General features: G+C 33.4%; 1 protein-coding gene across 1 annotated transcript; it reads right to left on the reverse strand.

The window, feature by feature from the left end:
• Nucleotides 1–463: 463 nt before the first annotated feature.
• On the reverse strand, nt 464–27,947 carry LOC149072623 (decapping and exoribonuclease protein-like). Its single transcript, XM_089247175.1, has 6 exons — nt 27,368–27,947; nt 8,878–9,101; nt 8,441–8,663; nt 6,349–6,484; nt 5,389–5,474; nt 464–1,203 (listed from the first exon to the last, which is right to left on the reverse strand). Exons 1-6 carry the CDS (start codon nt 27,736–27,738, stop codon nt 1,080–1,082), a joined length of 1,164 nt encoding a protein of 387 aa, XP_089103301.1. The 5' UTR covers nt 27,739–27,947; the 3' UTR covers nt 464–1,079.

Raw genomic sequence — 27,947 nt, forward strand, 5'->3', positions numbered from 1 at the left:
GAAAATGTGTCGTTTTATGAAAATGTTTTGTTAATGGTCGATTTCAAGTGTAGAATCATTTTGAAATCAGATGATTTTTAATCATCCTATATAAGAAAATGGACCCCATATACCTTGCTGCACTTCCATCTTGTATAAGAGAGACACTAAGGACATAAAAAAAGTAAATATTTATATATTAAAAAAAAATTGAATATTTTTGGAAGTTATTATCGCCTAATTAAAATCGAAACAAGCATTCCAAAAAGTTCTTCCAGGACAGCAAATTTACTAGAAAAAAATTGTAATGTCCCAGTTTTCCAGGGGATATGGTCAACCTATGTAGGGGCTGCCGATAAATATTTTGGTCAAAAGGGGATCGTGTGTTTCAAGAAGTTTGCACACCCCTATTCCAGAATATGGTATGCTAGTAAAAATAAACAGGAAAAAAATAGACAAAAATTTAAGAAATAAAACTTTTCTTATAAAAAATTCACTTTTATTAGAATAAAACTTGTTTTTAACAAATCTTATTTTCCCCCCTTAAAAACATGTAGGAACTGTTAAAAAAAAAAACACCAGCAAAATGGATTTTGCAAATTCTGATCAAGCTCTTTCTCAGATACAATGTCACATGTAAAACCTATACCATACACAAAACATACAAAAGAAATTATAACAATTTCAGGTACATATTTGTACTAAATCTTAGAACGAAGGTTTACAATAATGAAAGGTTTATAAAGGTAATAAAGGTTTCTTTATCCTGTAGTTCATCTAATAATACTCTTGCTAACTCATTTTCAAACCAAAAAATATTGTTTTGATATGCTTTCAACATTGATGGAAACTACAGAAACGAATTTCGAGCCATTATATTAAAAAAAAAAAAAAAAAAATTAACAATATTCTCTGAATATACTATTGATCATGAAACTAATCCTGTTTCATTCTATAACCCATTCAATCTCAATATAAGCAAGTATGGACTATCAAGCCCAAATCAAAAAACATTATGCATGTTAATTAATACAGTTCAATGATACATTGCTTTATGATTTTAAAAATAAAATGATAAGAGCATCTGAGGAATGTACTCATTATTTATCAAAGTTCTGAACACATTTAATGTACCAATCAGGGAGAATTTGGTATTCCGCACAGTTGTGCAGTTCTTGCCCAACTATATCACATCCTGGTTTCCAAATAAATTTATAGACTGACCTGAAAAATACAAAACATCTGTAATACTAGAATACAGATATAAATACTCTTGACCACCAGTAGGACAATTTTATTATGCATCTGTCAAGTTTTCAAATACATTATCACTTAAGGATTATTTAAAACATATATTCCAAAAAGTATTGAATTGAAAATCTTTGCTACAAATAAGAGAGATTCATTCACAATAAGTTCCACGAGTCTTTAAAAGAAGCTGGTTATAGATAGTACAATGCTTAATTTTTCAACATAATATGGACTTAAGCAAATAAATAAAATCTTTTTTAACAAAGATTTTTTAAATCTTTCTTTAACAAAGTAAAATAAATTTTACAGAAAAAATTAAATTGGTGCAAGCATCACAGAATATAATGTTTCTAAAAAATTAAGTTCATGAATACAAGTCCTTGTATGCAGAAATATTTGTAATTTTAGAGGTTATTTATAATGTGCAGGGTGGATAGCTAATTAACTCCCTTATGCTGCTAATTACTGGTTAACTGTTGATTCTAGAGACATCCTTCCAATTAGAAAAACATCCAAATAATGTTTACACCTCGGATACGCCATTTATAGTGCAAGGGGCTGTATAGTTATTAAAATAAAAAATTAACTTTTAATATAGACACCTTGTCCTAAAAAACCCCTATTAGAAAGTTGTTGTCCTGTCTTTCTTGAGACAAACAAAAAAGTTCCACATTTTTAAGTCCAATATTCACCGAGATATTTGAATTCCAAAATCGGAGAAAAGTTAGAAAAGAACAGCATAAATGAGGGAAAGGAGTGTGGTCCATTAGTTTATGCTGTTCTTTCCCAACTTTTCTCCAATTTTTAAATTTGAATATCTCAGTGAATAGATATAAAAAAGCTTCACTTAGAAAGCTTTTTTTTTGGCGTCAAGAAAGACAGGGGAACAACTTTTTAATTTTTAGGACAGCGTGTCCATATAAAAAGTTAACATTTTAATTTTAATAACTATACAATCCCTTGCAATATGAATGACACATCTGAGGTCTACACATTATTTGGATACTTTTTCTAATTACAAGTATTTCTCCAGAATTGACTTTTTGCCACTAATTTCGGCAAGAGGAGTTAGTTATGCACCTGGTATACATCCATTATAAAAAGCTCACAATCAATTTTGACTGGACAAACTTTTGAATAATTAGCCTAATTGTGAGAAAAAGTGTGTAAAGCAAATCTAAATATTATTAGTATAGGGAATATGTCACAATATATTTGGCATCTCTAAACAAGATCAATAAAAAAAGGATCATCCTGCTTATAAAACTTAATTCTGAAAACCGATCTATATACTAGTATATAATAATCTATATAAAAGTTATAACACTTTTTGAGCACAATGTAAATTCATTCATTTTGCATGTGTGCATGTATGGTGTAGCAGTAGTAGGTAGGGCCTCAAGACATCATGGATCCCCGAGCCATTTTTTAAAGTCAGCCACCTCGTTGGGCAATTTGCTTGTTGTGGCGTTGTATTTGTATATTTATAGTTTTTCATTTCCCTAAGTGCAGATACATGTTTCTCCGGTCAATCTACAGCAGTGGTTCTCAACCTTTGGAAGCCAGCAGCCCGGTCATACACATGACTAATAGGGTATGAATGAGGAAAAATGAGACAGTGAACCATTCACGGCCCAGCGGTTGAGAAACTGATCTACAGCGATACCTCCACTATCAATAATTCATTCTGGAATCGCATTAAGTAAAATTAAATTTCTCGTAGGTTTCTGTTGAAAATCTTTAGGTTCATTACAGATACCACTTAAAAAAAAATTTAAAGGTAATTTCATAAAACACTAAGTGCTATTAAAAAAAAAATCAAGGCTGAGATATAAAGCTTCCCATTTGGATGAAGGAGAATTTTAAAAAAGATGAGATACTAAAGAACTTTTTATTTTACGCCCCATGTGCACAACCCACTCAGGCTCTAGGGTTTGTAGGTGCTTATTGCTGTATGTCATATATGCAAATGGAAATGATAATAGGCAATTTCCCAGAATGGCCAGACCATTCGGTTTGATGCTAAACATTTTGCACTGAAAAATCATGGGCACTGAAAACATTCACAAGTCACTAGGATCTTTTTGTTTGTATATTTTTCTCTTAGCTTAACATTTCATTTTAAATGAAATGGCTCAAAAGCATTCTAGAAAAGAAATTGAGGTATATCTGGAAATTTACTAATAGGTGGACATAAATTCATTGGACTTGAGTGACCATAATTCTGATGATTTACATGAAAATTCAGCTCCAATGTGGCTGTATTGTGTTAGCGTGTGAATTAATAAAAACAAAGCCGAGATATCACTGTATATATAAAAGTTATATTGTAATTCCTACCACATCTATTTAAGCATGTGTTGTGCAACTACTATTAAAGCTGTGATTTTATCATGCTATTTAATGTGATTTTTTTCCCATTTGAATTTTGATTTCGTATGAGTTTCTGCCTCAAAGATACTGCAACAATTATGTGCTCCTATTTTCAAATCAACAGCTGCATTATGTGCACTTAAACTCCTATTTCATGAAATGTCAAGCACGATAAGCAATGTCTTATTAAAAAGTTTATACATATTATAAACGAGCTTTTTGTCTAAAGGCCCAGAAATTGATGATATTTGCTTATTTCTGCACTTTTTCCACTTTAAAGGCAAGATTTTTCTAATCTTAAGGTATTTTTTTAGCAATTTTTGGATATTTCCACTTTTTAAACTTTTTTCAGCAAAAAAAAGTTACAAAATCATATGCATGTTAATTACATTAGGTAATTATGAAAAACTATGCTAGACTTATTTTTTTAAACAAGAAAACACATGCATTGCTTTCATCACTTTATTTGTATCTCTACTCATAGATAACAGGTGCAGTTTGGTACTGATTACCAAGTAAATTCATTTTTTAATAAAAATTCCAAGAGCTGGCCACTTCACTATAACAATGCAAGGGAGATTCAAGGAATTCTGATCCTAAATGAGAGGTGAAGCAATCTACTTTTGCAAATACAGTGAACCCTTGGTTTATGAACATCTCTAATTATGAACAATTTGGTTTATATATACGAACAACAAAAAATTATTTGGTTTATGAACTTGTCTTTAGTCTACAAATGAGCAAGCTGAAAAATGTAGACTATTTCAGAAGGAAAAATAGACTGATAAGTCTATACGGTCACATGGTGAATCTCTACAACCAAGAACTTTTCAAACATGTTTTGCAATAATCTCCAACACAGACTTTAAATTACTGTTTCCAGAAATCAGTAAATGTCATGTCATACATTGCAAAGTTCTTATAGACAAAGCTTGGCATTAACTGATTTACAGAACACCAATTTAGCTTAGTGGAAATGGTGTCCAGATTACTTTGCAAGCAGAGATTTTGAGGGCTTGGACATCGATATTATAGATAATATTAACGAAACCAGACATGCCTCAGTTCTGTCTCGGTATGGGATTTAAGCCTGTTATGTTGTATGACCGGGATTGTCCTTTTATATAAAAGAAAACATTTTTAGCGTTAGTTTAATGGAAAGATTATTATACTTTTGTCACCTGCGGCTCCCCAGAATAATTTAGTAAATACTTTTGTTTATAAAAGAACCATTTCAAAGCATAGACAGACACATCAATATCTTCAGCTCTCTGCGACCCACCTGAGAGATGCCGTGGACAATTTGAGAAACACTGGTTTAATGATTTCCATTGGTTTTACATTATGTACTCAAGCGTAAAGCACTGTTATAAAAGTTCACACTAGAAATGTTTGGGGACCCAGGAATGAATTAATCTATTTTACATTTATCCCTATGGGAAAAATCATTTTGATTTGCGAAAAATCTGATTTATAAATGGACTTCGGGAACCAATTAAGTTTGTATACCAAGGGTAGACTGTATTTGTTTAACTCATACACTTAAAATTTAAAAAAAAATTGTTTAAAAGTTTTCTGTTTAACTTCTGTAAACATTTGATGCTGTCGACAATACCTATCATTATATTGATTTTGTGGTAACAAATGACATACTAATTAAAATATGGTATTTTGATACAGCATGTTTAAAAATGGTCTAAAAATGAAAAAATTGCATGAAATTATTTTCTACACATAAAAATTAGCAAGTTATTTCTTATGCATTTTATAAAAAAAAGTTCTTACTTGGGGTCATCTCTTATTACATGTTTCTTGATGAATGAAAGAAATGTGCTAAGGAAGTTCATCATAGAAGATGCTGACCAATGATTCTGTAAATAAAATAATTCATCAAGTTAATTTCTGTATTAATTCGAAACTTTAGGCTTACATTATTAGAAAAAATATATGGTTTGTGCTTCATGTAGAAATTAAAGTAGAGCAGCAGGCTAGTCTTCTACAATGCTTATGGATGGTCAGAGGTTTCCCTCAGTTTGTAGATCTGGCTGTAAAGAATGAAATTACTGTATGAAGATGACTGTTTTAAGTGTGTATATTTTTGACACATAGCATCCTCCACAACTCCTTTAAACGTTTGCTGAGGTATTTGCCTACTGTGAAATTAATTTCTTTCACTATTTTTTATCTACCTACAAAAATTTAACAGAAGTTTTGAATCACTCTATATCCATTGTTTGCAGTGCCAAATGGGTGAATCACTATGTAGATATGATTCATAATAGATATTTACACTATGATGTAATATAGATTAACACAACTTACACGGTGGTACAACTAAGTAAATAAAACTGGCCAATTATTAAAGTCTGGGAGAAGCTAGAAAAACCAAAGTCTATGAAATGAAAAACTAAACTAAGAATGTGTTTAATGTATGTGATTCCAGCGAAAAATATCTTAAGAATATAAGTAGAGTTGATTTATTTATATATATGTCAGTATATAAAAAGGGAAATTTTGCAGAATTTTTTTCACACATTATTTGTATATGTTTTTGATTTGTTCTTAACCATTTCAAAAAAAATATGAATGGATACATCTCAAAGAGGCATATTACTGCTTCAGATATGAAACTTAGGAAATGAATAAAGCTTAATCCATAATTTGGAATCACTGAGGACTCTGGATGAGAGAGTTACTGTATTTATTAGTGTAAAAAAATTACCAGTAAATCTATTGAAAACTCACCCGCCCCATTTCAAGAAACTCTTTGGTAGAAAACTCTTCTATTACTTGCACTTCTCCATCGTCATCACGAAAACCACAATACACTCTAGGAATTCCAATCAGGAATGACTGAGCCCAATACTTGCGCAGCTTGTTCCTTGACAAAAAAACATTATATATATCATACATAATAAATCATGATTTTGTCAAGTTACTAGATATATTATAAAAAGTTACACTTTCACGTGAAGTTTCCATTCAACATTTGCCCCAGGTACATTGGTTTCTTGGCACAGTTTGAAACCACTTTCAGACATGGCTTATGCCAGGGGTCAGCAACCTTTTAACAGTGGTGTGCAAAACCTATTTTACAATACTATCCCACAAGCAAACATAATTCTACTAATTTTGTGACACATTCGTAGAAATGGTCTATTTATAATGAGCTTCAATAGCATATATTATATAATTTTGACGTAAATTATAACTGCATGTTACTTTACCGGTCATTCAGTATTTTTAGATAGATAAGGTCAAATATTTAACGAATGTTTTTAAAATTTTAATACATTTATTAAAAATTGGGTAGTTCTTTATAGTGATGTCAGAGCCATGGTAATTTGTGGTATGGGTCTGAGCACTCACAGAATTCATTGAGAAATCAATATATTTCCTATATAAAACTAACAGCGAGTACCCACAGGTTCAAAATACTTATGTGCAAACATAAAATTAAAAAAAAGAAAAGAAAATTTGATTCTTACTATAGAAAAGTTTGCCACAAAAATTTGCTTTATATGAAAATTTAACAATAAAAAGTTTGTTTTTAATATTTGCACTTAATACATCTTTTCCATTTACATGTGAGTTGCACACTGGGCCGTAACTAGGCTGGGGCAGTGCCCCTGGGCCCCAAACTGAATGGGGCCTCACAATTAATGTACACGTATTTTACATATTGTTTTCCTTTTCAGGGACCAAGAAAATGTCTGTCCCAGAGAAGGCACAGCAATTAAAACATAATTTTAATATTTTAATTCAATCAGAAAGCCATCAAAATTTATTTCATGCAAACTATGCTTGGAATAGGTTTTAGTCTCCTAGCTTAAGATATCACTACATTGTGAAAGGTCTCATTAACAAAAAAGCTAATGAAACTCAGCATCTTATTAGGATACTGAGAGGTCTAATGAGAGAGTGTTTCCACATCTAAAAACAGTATTCGTGTCATTCGTTTCTCTGTGCAGACGTGCCAAATTTTGGAATCCAGAGAACTCTTAAAACTATATAAAGCTTTTATTTTCTTTCTGAAGACATATTTAATCAGAGGAAACAATTTAAAAAACTTCAAAATACAAAGCTGCTGACGAAAAAACTTGTGTTTACCGCACAGCTGTTAATGGAATACAATAACGATTATACAGGAATTTCGGCAGCCAAGGTCATGCCCCTGATAAATGATTGCCAATAAATGCTACGTAAACAAAGTCACATCTTTGCCAGTTGCTCAAATGCGGTCACCAAGACTTTTTATGGCTGCTCAATGGAAATGACCACGGCTGTCCTCTATGGTGTTTTCCCAATGACAACCGCAGTCATTGACGTCACGACAAAGTGAAAACTCGCGTAAAATATAATTTTCTGCCAAAATCAAGAGAAATTTTAACAAATCCGGAGAGCAGGAGGAAGGATAAAAAATCCAGAGTTTCCTGCCTAAATCCGGAGATTTGGCAAGTCTGTCTGTGTAATGAGCTGAAATAAGGAGAGAGACCATACAGATGACAAAAATTATAGATGGATGTGCACTGTTTGAAATAAAAAGGGTTACAGTTAAAAAATTTCCAGATCAATTTAGAACTATATTTTTATGAATATATAGAGACATGGTGGACAATTTTTTTTCTGGTAGTGAAAACTTAATTTGTTTAGGACATAGCCTTGAATATAGCAAATAGAAAAAAAATCTGAAGTATGTTCTGACTGATCGGATCGACATGTATACAGTAGAGGGTGTATACCCTGCTAGTAAAAATACTTAACATGTGTGAAGCTTAAAACTATAACAAAGTTTTTTTTGGAAAAAGACAACTAAAATTTCAACTTTCTTACCTACCTACTAAAATTTGCCCGTTGGTTTTCTGAAGTTATAATCCTAGATGTTTTCAGCTCAATAAAGTTTCCAGTTGTGCCATCACTACATTTTCGATGAGGATCGATTCCATCCATCTCTGCGGCGAACAGTAACCTATAACCACTTAATTTTCCTTTGACTGCAATACAGTACTCTTCATTTTCATTCAACTGAACGTCTGAACGTGGCCTTTTACTTGGTGAATCTAAATTAAAAAGTTGGAATGAAAGTTTTTTTTTTTTTGTGCTTCTCGCACCAAATACAAGTAAAAAATAATAAGACAGATATAAACTGCAAGAAAACATTTATGATTCCTAAAGTTCTACTAATTTTTTGACAGCTAATAAACAATTTGCCATTTATAAAAATTTGATAAGTATTGAAATATAAAATAATGTATTACTCTTTCAGGAACTTACCAGAAAGCATATACTGCTCAAATTTGTAACCCCAATAGCTCATTTTTGACTCCGAAAATGTTTGATATAGCTCTCGTTCTAACTGTTGTTCAGTAGGAAAAGCACATAAGTAGATTGTGCCCCTGAATTTGGTAGCACCTATAATCCATTCATCACGAGATTCATAAAGGGTGTTTGCGATTGTTGTCAATAAACCACGATAGCACACAAAGTCAGTACCAAAACTAAAAGAATAAAAACAGTCAAACAATAATAAAGTAATAAAATAAACAAGGCTTTCATGGCCATAATGTACTGAAAAATTTATAGTTCTCAGGCTGTTAGACCAACGTGATAAAAAGATTTTATTTTCAGATTTCATTTACACAGGTGACAAGCAATTTCAAGAAAGTCTTATGCAGCAGGAGAGCAGCTAGTATTTACCACTTCTCCCTGCTTGGCTTGCATTGCACTGTTTCATTAAGATTGGTCAGCTGAGCAAGTTTTTCTATTGGCTGATGCTGTTACCAAGGGCTCTGGATAAGGTGAACTGAACCAGACTGGGAAATGAGGCTATTTGAGCACCCTCAAATTTTGTGGGGGGGGGGGGGGAGCCACCTAATAATATTAGTCAACAGCCATTTTGTAATTGGCATGCGATATATTTATTCTAATGTATTTTTGAGTGTAGAATCCAAATGTGCCCTCAAAAATTACCTAACATGTAAGGTTGTTGTGTAATTTAGATGTTTCATTATTTTGAGAGGTTTTTCTATTTTTTGTGTTCTTTACTTATGACAGAATAAATTCATATTTGACTATCATAGATGTGCCAACTTTTGGAATCCGGAGATTCTCCCAAGGGGGTACCCCCCCCCGACACTCATAGACTCCACACACACAAAAAAAATAATTGAAATTTTTTTTAAAATCAATTAAGAGAAAGTTCCATTCCTCCCCCCAAGGCAAGTTCTGCATTGCCCCAGAGCAGAATATAATTCCATGTCAGTATTTACATGCAGAATAGAGAGAAATCACATCTACATATACTGTTTATAAAACATAAGTGTTTCCTTTCGTGGATGCTAACAGTCATTGATAATCTTGGATATATGAACTCTTAAAAGCTTTATATATATATAGCTTAAAGTTTTATATTTTCTTTCTGAAGACATATTTAATCAGAGGAAAAAATTTAAAAAACTTTAAAATACAAAGCTGCTGACGAGAAAACTTGTGTTTACCGCACGACTGTTAATGGAATACAATAACGATTATACAGGAATCCAAGGTCACGCCCAGGATAAATGATTGCCAACAAACGCTACATAAACAAAATCACATCTTTGCCAGTTGCTTAAATGCGGTCACCAAAACGTTTTTTTTACGGCTGCTCAATGGAAATGACGACGGCAGTCATTGACGTTACAACAACGTGAAAGCTCACGTAAAATCAAATTTTCTGTGCAAATCCAGAGAAATTTTAATAAATCCGGAGAGCGGGAGGAAGGATAAAAAATCCAGAGAGTTGGCAGGTCTGCTATCATAATTTCTTCATATTTACACTAGACAGTGAGTCTGTAATTTGGAAAGCACTGAATTAAGAATGTCAGAAAAGCAAATCAAAAGATTTATGACCTTCAGAAGAGTACACAGCATTCAAAATTATTGGTTTCCAGCTGGTCAGAGACCACTGATGAAATGATCGGACTACTGAGAAAAAATGAGTCTTATTTTTGTTGAATATGGTTAAAAATAAAAATGTGCATTTATGACAGTATTTTGTTTTAATCATTTCTTGATTAATGTTGCCTTTGAATTTAGCAAACCATTTAGTATACATCTTATAAAGAATATCTTCAGCAGAATGTTTTCTGAAAATGTAATTTAAAAAGAGTGTCTTTTATTTAACTTCTTCCACACTTGTTTTTCAATAAAGCCAATAACACAGAATCACCACTTGTGGTTTATTGGACCAGTGACTTCAATTTTTTTGTTCTAATGACTTACTCTTCTCTTCAGACCTGATTACGATACATCATCGAGCCTCATAGAACAGAAGGACCTGAATGATTTGATACCTGATTTAAAGCTTTCTAAATAGCAACTGAAATTTTGAGTTCTAGATTGAAACAATAAAAACATTTTGGCTGAAGGGACAAATATTCCAAGTTTCAGATTAAGAAGTGAAAGTTTTTCTATATATTTTGAAAAAAAAAAAATTCAGAATTCAATATATGTGTTTTGATATAAATGGGCTGATGATGAAAATGGGTGTTCAGTATAATTCCCAAGAGGTTTGACTATTTGTTGATTCAAGTAAATTTGGCTTATGGTATGATGGCAACAAACTCTTTTCAGTGAGTGTTCTGTGCAGTGGACATAATAGCAACCTTTGAAAGTATGACTCTGCTACTGGAGGCAATGAGGTAAAAAGTTTATGAGTGCAGATAGACAGTGATAACTTTTGCTTCCTACAGTTGTTTCTTTTACAGGATTAGCAGGGGTCTGTCCAGACTTTTTTTGTAGGGTCTTAGGGCAGTCATTTCAACTTTTTCCAGGGGGGGGGGGGGCAAAGAATATGTACTCAAGGTATGCATATTATATATATTTATATATATATACCATTTAGTGTATTTTCAAAAGCTAGAGGGGCAATGCCTCCCCCCGACCCCCCAAATGACAGGCCGGTGTAGGGTCCTGTTTTAGTGAAATTTTCATTTTTGTGAAAAGGGTAATTAATTTTCTGAAAACAAGTAATTTTGTGGGAAGCAGAATAATCTAGTTCATCTATCACAAGGAATGAAATGCCAAATTTATAGTTTTTCAATCATTTTTATTTTGTGAAAGGTCCAGAAAATGGACTCAAATTCTGGCCAGACAGACTCCTGGTTAGATTCACAAAATGCTGCTGCGTTTTATGTCTACGGGACAGCAGAAACAATAAAAATCATTATGAAGCCAAGGAGTAGCCCGTAAGAAAATCATGTATATCATTGGAAAAGATAAATATAATACTCCACTCTTTAAACCAAGTAAAAACATTTTTCCTCCATTTCACATGTAAATTGTGCCTAATAAAGAATTTTACAACAGCTCTTGATAAAGAAAAGATCAGAGTTTTTGAATGAAAATCAATCATTTGAACAAAATGTTTTACAAATTGAGTGAGGGGAAGCTGAAAGAGCATATTTGTTGATCATAAAATTAGAAAACTGTCGAACGATCCAACTTTCGATACTGAGCTGGGAAATCATGAATTGGTTGCTTGGTGCTTTTTCAAAAGGGTTGTCAACAGAAAAGAATATAACTATGTTTCCATAGTGATTTACTTGTTGGACAACTACAGGAACAAGGAATGCAAGATGTCACGAGAAATTCACTTTTACATTGATTTCTTTCTGAAAATTTTAAGTGCTTTTAGAGATAAGCAACGTTAACACCTTTCCCAAGCCATTCTTACTATTGAGCATCGTTATCAGGGACATTGGAACCCTTTAATGATGGGAGATAACTATTAGTTAATAATCAGGGAGACTGACGATGCACTTTACAAGAAAAGAAGCATCATGGCAGAGGTCCATCCAGCCAAAATTTGGGTTTGTTTTCTGGACCCTTCACAAAATTCAAGATCTGGAAAATGAACCTTTCACAAAAAAAGAAGAAAAAAAAAAAACCTAAATTTGGCATGTCATTTCTTTTGTGATAGATTAACTAAATTATTTTGCTCTTCAAAAATTATTAATTTTCAGAAAATTAATGACCCTTTTCACAAAAACAGGACCCTACAACAAAAGTCTGGACAGACCAATGCATTCCATTTTGTCAAATCAAATTCCTATAAAACTTTTCAAATATGCACAGCTCCCACTCGAAAAATTAGAAAGAGTACGACAGGGGAGGATACCCCCCAAGACAACATAACATAAAAAATCCCTGAAAAAAAAATGTTTTTGAAAAATTAAAATTTTTTTTATATCTCTATTTCAGTATCCTATAAGACTGATTAGAGCCAAAACAAAATGACAGAAATGACTTGGTTACAAAAACAAGTTTTGGCCAAAATAGAGTATTTAGCAATTACAGATAATTCTTTAGTGTCTCACAATATATATTTAAATTTTTTTTTGGAGTCTTCCACAGTCCAGTCCGTCAACTCTCTTCGACAACGCACACACAGCAAATTATGAAGACCTTTAAGTTTTTAAAGAATATGGATGCTCTTTCGAGACCATTTCTAAAAGCATGGTACAAAATTAGTAATTTACCGATATAAATAAGTCAAGGTGGACCAGATGGTTTTACTGCAATGTCCATCCCTTTTTTCAAAGGATTTGTTAAAAATTTTAGCGCTCAATGCCAGTGTAATCATTTTGACAAATGAAGCACTTTCATCCCTAGCTCTTTGCTGAGCATTGTACAGGGTTGGTAAAAAAACCAAAAACCGGGTTTTTTTTTATTTAAACCAGGTTTTTTTTGGTTTAAACCAGTTTTTTTGTTTTAAATAGTATTAACATTAAAAACAATAAAATTTCTGAAAAATCATTGAAACCTCTAATAATTAATTAAAATAAAATGTTTATTAATGATAATTAACACTATTCCCATATTAATCAATAAATATTTCTTACATTTTAACAAAAACAAACTTTTGCAATTTAATTATTTTTTGCTTAACTCTCAATGGATTACTTCGTGTTTGAAAATTCTTTTGTCATTAATCATATAATATAAAGATGTTTTTTCCAGTTACTTTCAGTATGCTTAATTAGGAAGCTATTTTGCGAAAACTATAATAAAAATTAGGTGAATATATAATGTATTTAATGAAGCATAAATAATGCAGATTAATTAGCAATGATTTACAATATACAGGGTGATTATAACTAAGGTTCTGATTTCACAACACTGTTAAAAAAAGAACGATTGTCAGAATGACTTGAAAATTGACATGAATATTCCTGAAAAAATGTAATTTTATTTGGTAAAGGGGAAAAAATACTTAAAAATGTAAAATTAATGACATCCAACACGTGGGAAATTTGCTCACAGAACGGAAAAGATAGCCAGCCATGGCAAAATAACTTAATTATAGCATTGCACAATTTCATAATTCATGGAAACATCACGAAAAACGAAGTAATTGAACAAATAACTACAACTTAAGAAATGTTAAATATATTGTCCACCTTGTTCTGGCTATGAGATGAAAGCACAAAAATTCAAGTTCAACAACAGATCAGAGTATGCCATGGTTATGATGTGGATGTGCTTGCAATTCAGCTTTATTAAATCAAACGCCCCCCCCCCCCACGTTAATATTCCTGAGGAACTTCTAACATATAGGGGATGTGCAGGAGATTGCAATTCACCAAAGTTTGCAATCTGACCACTGTTTATGACATTTTGAGGCCCCCCCCCCCCCCCAGCCAGAAGTTGCAAGGGTTAAGGTGCACCCTGTCAAAATGGGTCTTCAGCAGTTGCTTTGATGATATTGCAATGTGCATCTTGATAGAAGTTCTATCCACACACTGATGCTGTGGAAGTGCCAAAATGATGTGGTTGCACAAAATAGATTATACTGCTGGCCAAGTACAGCATCATCTACTTGCACATTTTGCACTACTTGCACTTTTTCCCTTTTGCGAAAGAAACTTCCATTGCTTCAGGAGTATCCATGTAAATTTTCAAGTCATTCTGACCAGTAGTTCTTATTGAATAGTTTTGGAATCAAAACTTCAAATTATAATCACCCTGTATATAGCTGATTATTTTCATAAATCTCTTATTATTATACAGTAGAACTTTGATTAACTGGGCTTACAATGAAAGTACATAAAAAAAACTGTTGAATATTAAGACTGGGTGATGTACAGTGTGAGATGTGCTACTTCTTATGGGAAAAAAAATGAAAATGTATGTGAGGTAATGCAACTACTAGTACACTAGTCTTTGTCCTTTAAGGACAGATGGTGTCTATTGGATTATAGAACCACCTGCCCCTAGCATGATAGTGTCACTACTGTTGCTGCTTCTTTGTGAAGGGAAAAAGAAACCCTGTGAGATAAATACACCACTGCATTTAGATGTGTGATGCAATCCTTATTCATGAATTTGCAAAAGATAGAGCATCAAAATGTAGCCAAAGGTTAGAAAATGTAAGAATGATGAGAAATTTTGGCTTTTGTATATAATTTTAAATAACTAAAGATACCTCATATGAAAAATATATATATATTCTGGCCGCTTTTATGAGACTTTTTGAAAAAAACCACTTATAAAATCTTATGTCATTTAAAGATATACCATCAGAATGTACCCCAAGGATATAAAATGTGGTAAAAATGAAAAATTTTGGCTAATAATGAACCAATATGATATTTTTCAAGGAAAAAAATTATATTTAGGCCACTATTGATTTTTTTGAAAAAAACCAAACTGGTTTTTTTAAAAAACCACTTGGTTTAAACCGAACCACCCTGGCATTGTAAATATTGTTTATGCCTCTGCATGCTCTAAAAATACAGAAGCCAATTGAATGTTATTGGGTATCATCAGAGTCACAAAATCTAGAATAGGATTATGTACTCAACTGCTTTGTTATGCAAACTGTTGGTTCACCGATACATAAAGGGTAATTCCATGTAAACACTGCCCTGGAAGGTATTTTATAAATTATTTTTCTCAGGATTTTGGCCTTATATGGAGGAAAATACATCAACCAAACCTTAAGAATTTCATATCGACAATATTTTTGTATGCATTTTGTGGCAACACCAGGCTTCCAAAATGGCTGCTTCATCTAGATAAATTGAAAGCATGATTTAGCTCATCATTTGAAAGAAAATCTTGAAGGGTAAATATATATTTTTTTCCATTCTAGTCATGTGTTATTATACCATAAGAAGTATTTTTTCATGAAATAACTATATTAATCTCTAGAGTCTTTTGAAACTTTATTTATTTGAGGATTTTAAAAATATCATTTTACTGTAGTGTAAGTCACAGGAAAAAGCAACAAGTTTTCCTATTTTCTTTTCAGCAAATGTTGTCATATCATATTGCATTTTATTTGTTGCTTGAGTGTTAAGGGCATCTGATGTTATAAAAAAAAAAAATAGAAACCTATGAATAATTTCATGAGTTTTGAAGGAATTTATAATGTAGTGCCAGTCACAATGTGTAGTGTAAGTCACAAGTACAGTATAAGTCACAATAACAAAAAAAAGTCTTACTATGTATTAAATTGGTTTGGTTAAGGTAGTAAAAGTGAATTCTTTCTTAATTTTTTTTATTTCAGATGGCAAAAACAGCAGCTGAGAGGAAAAGGGAGCAAAGAGAAAGGATGAAGGCTACTGGGAAATATCAAATTTTCAAAGAAAACGAATCCAGAAAACAAAAAGATAAGCGTATTCAGAAGAGAACTAAAATGAGTGTGAAAGAAAAAGAATCATCAAGAGCTAAGAAAAGAGAGGAAATGAGAAAATACAGAGCAAAGAAAGCTATAAAAATTTTAATAAAAACAGAAGACACTGAATGCTCTGATGCAATTTCACCCACAAAAGCCTGTAAGAGTCCACATTCATTTGAAAAAGCTGTTGCAAAAGTTAAGAGAAGTTTACCTATCAGTCCAAATAAATCTAAAACAGTTATTAAAAAATTAGCTCATCAATTATTACCAGGTATTGTACAGCCACCTCTTCCAAAATCAAGAGTTGCAAGACTTGACAAGAATGTCAAACTGCAAGTGGAAGCTTTTTTTGAAAAATATTCTATAATTTACCAGGCACCTGGTACATAAGACTTTGTGATTATCAGAGATTCGTGTGGTAAAAAATCCAAGGTACAGAAAAGATATTTATGCATGACTCTTGGAGAAGCACATGAAATTTTTAAAAATGAAAACTGTAACATCAAGATTGGTCTTTCTAAGTTTTGTGAGTATCGTCCAGCGCACATCTGCTTGAGGCATGAAACACCACCAAATTTATGTTTGTGTATATATCATGAAAATGTTAGACTTTTAGAAGACTTTATAGACTTTACTAGAAGGAATGAGTTTTTTTCCTAACCGCACGTCTGATTTTGTTAAACTGATTATATGTGGAGAAAGTAATGAAAACTGTTATTACCAATCATGTGATCACTGTGGAAGATTAAAGAAATTTCATGGTATAATTGATGATTTAGGAACACATCTAGAGGAAGAAGTCAAGTTTTCTCAGTGGATGAAAGATGAAACAAATGTTGTCACTAAACAAAAAATCTGTTTAACATTGAATGACGCATTCACAGAACTGGAAGAAAAATTACCTCAGTTTTTACAGCATATTTATGTAAAACAACAAGAAATGTTTTTTTGAGAATGGAAAAAAAAAACCATGAAATCTAATACATTGCTGTTGCATTTTGATTTTAGTGAAAACTATAGTTTCTTTTCGCAAGATGAAATTCAGTCAGCCCATTGGGTTTCTACATCGTGGACAATATATACTGCTATAGCTTACTTCATTTATGATGATACTCTCAAATCTGTTCCAATAGTGGTGGTGTCTGATTATCTGCACCATGATAAATATGCAGTTACCATATTTAATAGTGCCATAGTAATAAAAATTAAGGATGACTTTCCGCAGCTAATGATCGATAAAATAATTTACCAATCTGATGGCACTGCTCAGCATTTCAAGCAGAAATATTCTATATCCCTAGCAATTCTACAACCAGGGCATATAGAATGGCACTTTACTGCAACCGGTCATGGAAAATGACCTGTCGATGGTGTTGGTGGAACCATGGAACCATCAAATGCAGAGTGCGGGAAGCTACATTAGCAAGAAAGATAAACCCACTCAGTGCTGAAGAGTTTTTCCATTCAGCAAAGAATATCTGCAAAAATATATCCATATTGTATATTTCAGAACATACAGTTGAAAAAGAAAAAAGTCACTTAGATCACTTGTGCTTCCCGACAGGGAATGAAATCTTTTCTATATCCCTAATACAAGAAAACTGCATTGTTTCATAAAAGTTGCAGATTATGTGTTGAAGGCAGCTAATGTGTCTTCAAAACCAAAGCATTTCACTATAATAAACCTACAAACTGGAGAAGTTCAAGCAGAACAGCATAATGATGAGCCAGCAGAAGAAAAGTGTGAAATAAATGTTGGCAACTGGATTTTAGTTCCATTTCCAGGGAAATGCAAAATGAAGTATTTTGCAGGCCAAGTTCTTCACTAACAGAAAATGTCAGTTAAAGTGAAGTTTCTGCAAAAAAGGGAACTGTTTTACTTGGCCATCGAAAGACGATATTTGTGATGCTGATACTGATATGAACATTAAAAAACTGCCAGAACCTAATTTTGACCGTAGATGTTACTTGACATTTGAAAATTTTGATTTTTCCAACTATGTAATGGGTCGATATAGTTGTTATATACACCGTTGTTGCTTTAATTTATAAATGGTAATTGTGTAGTGTAAGTCACAATTCTCTTGTAGTGAAAGTCACGTGAAATAAATTTAATTAAAAAATGAATTGAGTTTTTAAAATCTTTTGAATTTTATTTCCTGTAATGTAGAACTCTTCAGCACAATTATGATACAGCAATTTTTCTCATTGATGAGACAATCAGAAGAAATTAGAGCTTAAAAACAAATCTAAAAAATGAGTTCCGTTCAGGTAGTGTAAGTCAGTTACAGAATTTAATTTTTTATAAATAAAATAAATCAGTTGAAAAGATTTTTTTATTTGCTAAAAATAATATGCATACCTAGGAAAGTATTGATACACAAAAAAGTTTTTTACTGCTGAGTGTGTTTTTTTAATTCACACTATAATGCCTGAAAAATTGTCTGATGTAGTCACTCGTGGAATTACCCTAAAATGTGCACCATAATTTTGAATGATGAATGTTAGTTATTGTCTAAGACCTTGAGTTAAGTAAATACAAAATTTTTTTCCATTCACATAGACGTTTTAATGACTACTTGTTGAACACTCAAACTAAACAAATGAAAAATTAATAAACCATCAAATGGCCCACATACATCCCCCATATAACCTTAAAAATGATACAATTTCTTCTTTGGCAGAATCATTAATTGCCAAATAATACAAATGTAGTAGATTGCATTATATCAATGATTCCCTCCTCATTTAAAATCTATTATAGAATTTTGTTGATAGGTTTTGGTAAAAAGTAGGAAAAGAGTAGGACAAATGCAAGACATTTTACCAAAAAGTAGGACGAGTGGGAGCCCTGAATATGTTGTTAATTTAAGTGTGCTTTTGTATATACAATAACAGGGGAACAACTGTAAACTCAGTTTTTTTTAAATTCAAACCAGTCAACATTAGCCAATATTTCATTTTTGTATTGTTGTGTATCTCATAATTGTGATGTGATAGAAACTGACTTTAGTACTGAATTAAGCATCCCAAAATTAGGTAAAGCCACCCGTTTGTTAAACAGATCCAGAAAAAAGGTTTAATTTGTTGGCCAGTGTAATTAATGAATATAATGCAACACACTCCCCCTTCCTGTGTGCAGGGTTCACATCCATATATATGGGATGTCTAACAACTTTCAGCCCCCTAAATATTTCCTTCATGTTGGCACCTCTGGTCAGTGTTCGCCCTGACTTTTTATCAGTTGTAGCAATTCGGCTAATCAGATGGAAAAAGTTGTAGTCAAATGAGAGACAATCTTAGCCAAATTGTGATGCGTCATAAAATGTGTATTCCAAAACAACTTATGTCGAGTTCAAGATAAAAATATAAATCAAAATGCAAATGATTTATAAATAAAAATTGTTTAATATAAAATGTAAATTACAGTACAAAAAATATTTTAGTTCTCAAGAATTTGCAGAGATTTTTTTTGCTGTCTACAATTCAAAAGCATTTTCAAAATTCATTGTTGCCTACTGGGACCATTAACAGAAATACAGAAATACAATTATTTATAGTTTTTATTTATTCTGTTCTGTGTGCAACTGTGTTTTAATGAAGTTCATGATACTGAGGCAGAGATGCCACTCCACTCTAATTTACCTGAGTCCCAGGACCCAAGTTATTGGCAAAATCTGGGTCCTTTTTCAGTGAAAGTGGGTTCCTCTCGAAAAAAAATAAAGTTGGTTTCCCCCCATCATTTACAGGCACCCCTGTGAATCAAACAAATAATTGATTTCTAAAAACAAGTTAAATCCAAAGATTTAGGGGAAAGTGCCCGAAATCTGTCCCCTGCCATACATTCGTTCCCTTCTCTAATTTGCATGTACAGAGCTGCTAACTTGCAGCTATGCAGTTGCTTTGCTCTCTTTATTCATGCTTTAATTTTTCAAAAATAGTTTTTGTTATAACTTGTTAGTGTGAATTCAACTTTGAACAGTTGTATTTATGCCTTACGGAAAGTTTTTTTCATCAATTAGTAATATTTATACATCGCTAATTGAATATTGCGTTGCATATTCGTCATAGTCGTGTAGCTGTAGTCGTTTAGTCAGGAACAGTCACAATTTTTGCTATAGCTGAATTCCTAAATTCGTCCCCTCTGATACTCAGAGGGAAACTTTTTTCCTGACTACTTATACTTAGATTCATTTTTACAGATTTTGTTTTTTTTCTTCAACGATCTCGGAAAATTACATTACGATTCGAACGGACGATTCTTCAAAAAATTGCATTTGCTATCTCGTGAAAACGAAGCGAATTTATGCGGTAAATACGCTGTCTCTGACGTGGGTGGGTAGCCAAGAACGTACCATAATTTCCGATATATAACCCAGAGAAGGAAACCCTCATAAATTGGAAAATTCGGTATAATAGCTGCTCTCATTCTGGGCCGCAACTTGATATTTCGTCAGCTTCATTCGTTTTTAAGGTCACGGTACCTCATCACGATCATGGTAGACGGTGATGAGGAAAAATAAAACAAGTTGGTACACACGTTTTTCCCCCTCCCTATTTTTTTTTCTTAAAACTCGGAAAGTACGCGTCCCATTGGAAGCGTGAACAAAATTTTTATGCATCCTTTCCCGAAATTCCGGGTATTTGACGCTCAATTGTGCGTCGCCAGCATCTCTGCTGAGGGAAGGATTATCATCGAGTAAAGGGTTCAAACATTGTTCTGAACATTGATGCGTCAAATGGCCGATTTGACCATCAAAGGCCGAATGGACACTCGCGATTTGGCGAATTCGATCTTTTATTCATTCGCCAAATGAAGTATTTTGTCGCGATTTGGCGCAATGGCGATCGGTAGCGCGAACCCTGCCTCTGGTGTCACTTACATCATCTTTATGACTGGAAACCCAGCACTGTTGATTCTTTCCTATTGAAGCAGTTCTTATGCATTTGAAAATAAGAACTGAAAATGTTTGCCACTTCCATGCAAACGAAACATCAGAAGATAAAACTTTCCATCACCTCAACCCACAAGCAAACCTGAAAACTATGAAAAATGACTCTACTCTTGAAAAATACAAAGTAATCTTCAAAAAACTAGCAAAACTTAAATTAAATAAATCAAAAAGCACTGAATTGCTAGTGCATCAAATACCGTATATACTCGTGTATAAGCCAACTTGTATATAAGCTGACCCCCCACTTCAGAACCATCAAAACTGCAATAAATTGAAAACCAGTGTATAATATAAGTCGACCCCAAAAAATTTGTGCATTTCAGAGAAAAAAATTCTTATATTTTCATGCAAAATGAATAGCTTACAGAAATTTACAATAGAAAACGATTCAAACTTTTTATCAGTTTTTCCGAGTCGCCAAGCTCATTGTAATCCATCAGATCATCATAGGGTGCGACATCTTTGTTTTTATCTTCATCTGGGCTGTCATCGCCATTGTTACAATGCTGATGACAGCCATTTTCAAAGAGGATATCTTCAGTTCCGTCCATCGCATTGCTGATGCAACACTTTTTTGAACGATCGGATGATAATTTCGGCGGAAACAATTCTACGCCTCATGCACCCATTGGCACACTAGGCCAATGTCAGGTTTCTTCAAGGCACCACTTTTTATAGTTTCTTTATCATTGGAACTCATCCATTCGATCCACAAATTCCTCAAATAGTCTTTGAGAGGCTTGTTGATGCTGACATCTAAAGGCTGTACAATCGACGTTAGCCCACCTGGTATCAAAGCCAATGATGTTTCCGATTTCTTTGCCTCGGGTTCGACATTATCAGTTCTGTGGGGTGTGAACATATCCTATACCAATAATGCAGATTTCTTGAACACTGCTACAAAAATGACTACTGATTGCAGGGGTCGATATTTTCTCATCAAAAACTGACCCGAGTATAAGCCGACCCCCAACTCGAGGAATGAATTTTCCACAAAAAACTCGGCTTATACACAAGTATATACAGTATATCTTGTTCTATTAACTTCCATAACCATGAAATGATAATGATGAATAAAAAAGTGATCAAAGTATAGTAGAACTAGAGATGTGACACAAGAATATTCTTGGAGAACCAGAACATTCTCCTGGATGTAAAAATTGGAGAATAATAAAGAATATTATTTTTTTTCTTTAAAATAATTCATTTTTAAAATAATTTTGTTTACATTATGAAATATAATCCAGTTTTCATTGCCCATTTTTTCTATTTTTTATATCATTTTTCTATTTTTATTCTTATTTTTCTTCTATTTTTTTATTCTTATTATTTTTCTATTTTTTATTCTTATTTTTTTTTTTAATCTTTTTTTTTCTGTTTACTTTTATTTTTTTAAATCTTTTTTTCTGTTTACTTTTATTTATTTTTTATCATTATTATTATTGTTTTATTTTCTTTGTACAAAAGAGAAAAGTATTATAAAATTTTTTTTTTGTTTTCCACGGTAAATATGCTGATTGTACCATTATACATGGCCCTATGTTATACTGTGTGGTGCATAGGGAGATGTCTTTGTGACACAAAATTTAAAAAACCACCTCATAATGACAAAAGCTTTAGTTCAAGAATATTCTAATAATATTTTCTCTGTCATGGTGAGAGGTTTCAAAAGTTTTTGGAAACCTTTAAAAAGAGAGATTAATTTTTTTTTAAAATTAGATAAATTTTCAGATAAAAGTTCAAATTTTAAAGTTCACAGCAAAACATAACTTATTAAGACAAGTTATTTAAGACAAGGAGAGTCATTCTTATGATCATCTTCATTCTAAAGACAACAGAGAACTGCATATCATTTTCTTAAATAAAAAATTAAAGTGTATGTTCATTGAATTTATCACATGTAGGAGAAAGATCCTATTCTTTTGCAAGTTGTTCAATTCAACCATGTTTTCATTTTGTTGCTTGTACAATTTACACACACACACAAAATGGAACCCTTCCTTACATGCTTTTTTTTTCAATCTATTCTTTCTCCTCCCCCCCCCCTCCCACCCTATCTCTTTCCTAAGCAATGCTATGCTACAGGTATAGAGGATAAAGTAAATTTTCAACAAATATTCCCATTTAATTTTTTTTTAAATCATTTATATTTCACTTTCAGTATTAATGTATCACAACAATCATTTTCCCAGAAAAAAAATTCCAGAGAACGGGCGCGTGAGAATTCTCGCCCGGAAACCCTACTTTGAAGTACCAGGTTAGCTAATTTGTTATGTACGAACATACTAAAGATCCAAAGTTTTTCTCATCATTAGCCCTTATCCTTGCTTTTACTTTATACTACAGTAGAACATTGTTTATCCGAACATCAATTTTCCGAACAACTCGGTCAACCGAACACCTTTTCAACCTCTCATTTTCAGCCAATGATGCTGAACACAGTTGGTATTTTTTTTCTTGGAACTTGAATCCTCTTATCTCCCAACTCGATAGCCTCGTTCTATTGTACAATAACCCACTTCCAAACAATTGTACATACAGTACCTGAGCTATAGATGTAAACAATGGCAGATCTGGGTACAGTATATGCATTTAAAAACAATTGACAGACAAACGCGTGAATAGGAGCAGATTTAGTTGACATCTTTTTTTTCGTCTACAAATTCACCTTAATCCTGCGGATGTGCCTTAATGAAAGGGGCAACGGTCTTCTTGACAACAAAACAGTTCTTATCACGTTTTTTTTTGGGGGGGGGGGAGTATCTTTCATATCTTGCTTAAAACAGATATTTTTCAATCTTTCTTTAGCTTTAACAGTGTCAACACCTTTAGTCTCTCTCAAGTGCAGAATGGCGACAAAACAAAAACGTGTTGTTTTAAACATAGAAAAAAGTGGAAATAGTGAAAAGATTGAAAGCGGGTGATAGTGGAAATTTTCAGTTATTTTAAAAAAAATTGCGATAAAATAGAAAATTTTGCAGCCAGTTTGAAAACAGCAGATGGAATAAATTATCGCAAAGGTTTAAGAGAGTTATGCCCATATTTTCATGGTTTTAACTTAACCACAGAATACGATCGAAATCTTCCAGATTCTAAAGAATGCTTATATATGCTTCAGGAACTCCCTGTATTCCAGTTCTGTCATGAAAGGATGTGTCGCAGTGGTTGAAAATTGATAGTAACAATCCAGGATAACATTTTTTTGGATGACGGACAAATAATTACGAAAGTGAACGATCAAGTTGATCAGGATGACTGTGAAAGTGATGAAAATGAACCAATGGCAGATGCAATAACGCACAGTGAGGCAGAACAGTGTTTCACAAAATGTTTCGCGTGGTTAGAATCGCGGCCTTTTAATGTTGAAAATATTACGGGATGAGATGGCAAAATGCAGTATAAGCAAGTTGAAGCAAGATGGATTTATGTTTTTCTTTTGTGATGCGCTGCCCTTTTTTCATTTACTTTACAGAATAAGTCGGTTAATTTGAATTATTTTAAGGTTTTTGTTGCTGAATTTCAATTTATTCTTTTGTGTTATCAAATTAGTTTCGAAATCGATTTTCCGAACACCCTTCGGTCCCGATGTAATCGGATAATTAATGTTCTACTGTATTCAATTTCAAGTGATTGTGAATAATTAGATTTTTCAATCGCATATCTGGTCATTAGAAATTTTTTTGGCAAGAAAGATGTCCAAAAGTATGACCCTTTCTTTTCTTTCAAACCAAGCACAACTCGGGTCTATCACCATCTATGGTTGATTTACTACCTAGTGAGTTGTGCCGGAAGTGTATAGTCCTCAGATCACGAGAAGAGTTACGCGAACCCCCCCTCTCTGGAGAGGGTCCATTTCGGCGCGGGGAAAGGATAAAAATTATCCCGGGTTGCCAGTAAAGGCTGTCTTGGCGCATATCTCTGTTATGAGGGTATTCTTCACGCTTCAGTGAACTCCGTCAGTTTTCACGCTTGAGTGAGCTGCGCTTTGTGTTGGCGTTTGTTAAAAGATGTACTCGAAAATTGTTGTTATAAATTTTGGACGTAAATTAAATTTTTTAATTTAAAAAATTTGAATTTTTATTAAATTTAATATTTAGTACTAAAATATTTGATACAGAAAAAAATTTGAAGGGAGTAGTGATCATTTAGTAATAAAGGGAGTAAAATTACTTTAAATTACTTTACAAAAGGAGTATTATTTTAATATAATAATAATAATTTATTACTACTATAAATTATATGGCATTTTCTTCAGTTTAATTTCTATACCGCAGCAAGTGAATGCCACCTGCTAGCAATTAGCCATTATTTTTCTGTTTACCTTCTCTTATAGCCATATCATCGTCTTTTTTCCTTTTTTACTTTCTCGACAGAAGTTACTCATATGAGCTTTTTAAATAGGTGACAAATGCAGTAGTGACAAATAAAAAGATTGAGCATGCCTGATTGTCAAGTTTGCAGTTATGTCTATAGCCACCTTAAGGGCATGTCCCCCCCCCTCCCCAAGGGCAGGGCTAACAGGGATCCAGCCCTGGATGATTCTAATAATTTTTACAACTATAAATTCACTTTAGGTCGAAGATTCCAGCCTGAGAGCCCGGCTGCAAGATGTGGGGACCATGCTTAAGGGCATCGGAAGAATGGTCCTCTCATGCTGTAGCTGGGATCTCTCACCGGCCGTTCATTCTCTGAGTTTACAGTGTGGAAAAAAAAAGGAAATTATAAGAATTCTCCTATAAGCTGGATTTTGTCAGCCCATCCTTTGTCTTCAGCTCGTCTGCCACTACGAAGGTTACCATCAAGGTCCATGGGTTCGAATCCGGACATAGAACCTTCGAAGCAAGTTCTTTACCTACCGAGCCTAGGGCGACCTCCGATGGATGGAGCCTTCATTTCCCACCCAACTCCACTGGTTGGAAATTACCGTATGGCGATATATGACTAGAGTTGGTGTGCGGTGTAGTAGCCTATCCTTCTGGGGGCCATGGTCGAAAATGTTTTATAAGAGCAGTGATCGGCTTCAGCTTGATGCATGGAACTGATTATTAAAAAAAGGCTGGAGTTTTCGATCCCTTCTGCGGAATAAAGAATATATATTTTTTGTATTAAAATAATGTGCCGTAAGTGCTCGAGCAGCCGGGCCGTCTTAAGAGCATCACAGGCTTTCCCGGGCCAAGTGATTTTTCTGAGGCTCTACCACGTAAATTCTGGAAAATTTCAACCAGATCTTATTTTTGTGAATCTAATGCGACAATGTCTTAAGACGACACTGTTGAACAGCCGTGTTTACGCAACAAAAACACTGCGATGACATTGTTATTGAGAGCACTGCCGTGGCGCTTTTAGTGAAATTTCTAGGAACAGCGCTAAAGACGCCAAACGGGAAAGCGCCGTTGCTAACGCGCTATTCTCGATGGGCAGTTGCTTTATCTAAAAGTAAATAATAGAATCGTCCGACGTGACATAGCCAGTGTTATTGTGATCGGTGGACTATAACTGTGTGTGTACCTAACAGTCTGAGTGTGTATGTAGTGTTGTGTTTGATTTTTCAGTGCTGCCATCAATAATTCAGAAGTGAAGTGAGTGATGTATTATGATTGAATTACATTTGTACTGTTTGTAGGTCTGTTGCTCTCTGTGGAGAGACTTTTTAAAAGGGAGATCAGCTCGTATTGGTGCCTTGAAGTTGGGAACCACAGAAAACCAACTTCAGTCAACCACCACTGTGGCGACTGTGGGGTTTGAGCCTGGGACCTCGCCATTCGACCACCACAGCGGCAAAGCATGACTGTTTCACTCTTGCCAATTTCTTGTCCTGCTTTCTTTTCTCGCCAACGGAAAAAAATTGCCAACTCTGGATTATTCTATAGCTGTTCTCAGACCTATATATGCATATCTGTATGATGGATTGAATACCAAGCGGAGATGAAGAGTGCTCTGCACTGACGCTGTTTGCAAGAGGTTGGTAGTTCCGATTCCCCGCAGAGGCTTTTCTTTAGTGTTTTCTTACTTTCTGAATCTTCATCTCCGTTTGGCATCCAATCCATCGTACTTTGCATGAACAGTGGCATCATTTCTTTTGTATATACATCTAGTTTAAATGATGTAACTCATACAGACATTTCGGAGATTAATTCTAACTTACCTCTCTGAGGGATCTCTTGCTGGCAACCAAGTCTTGATACTTAATATATTGGCACTTATATATTTCAATATAAAAAACAAGCGTTCATCGTTGTTTTGATTTTTACGGACTGCTGATTCGAATCCTTCATTCAAATCGAGCATTGGTTGTTCACGGAAAATGTCCTCACAGAAGTACTTGAGATTTCGCTCATCATTATTGAAGTGGCGAAATCCATCCACTGAAAAGCCACCCAATTTAATAGGCTCAGCATAGACAGGAAATTTAGTGTTATATACATGATGATTTGCGATATGCATTCTCAACCTAGAATGATCACCAGTGTTTTGGGCAGATGATGCCTGAGCTCTGTATTGATGTTGATCCATCATTAGTTCCGATGAGTTTCCAATTCGAAACAAGATTGCGATTTCCTTCTCCAATCAATTGAATTAAGGTTATTGTCTACTAAACGAACCTTTGATTGCGATTGATGAACATTGTAAATAATATGATTAGTACAAAACTGTTAATTGCGATTCCCAATCAACTGTCAAAATCAGGAGGATCTCCCATCATACAGGGCTACACGAGTACGACC

The sequence above is a fragment of the Pholcus phalangioides genome, unplaced genomic scaffold, assembly GCF_987345545.1.
Source record: "Pholcus phalangioides strain wild (caught in Gottingen) unplaced genomic scaffold, Ppha-v1.0 ptg000017l_1, whole genome shotgun sequence".
In the NCBI taxonomy this organism is placed as follows: Eukaryota; Metazoa; Arthropoda; class Arachnida; order Araneae; family Pholcidae; genus Pholcus; species Pholcus phalangioides.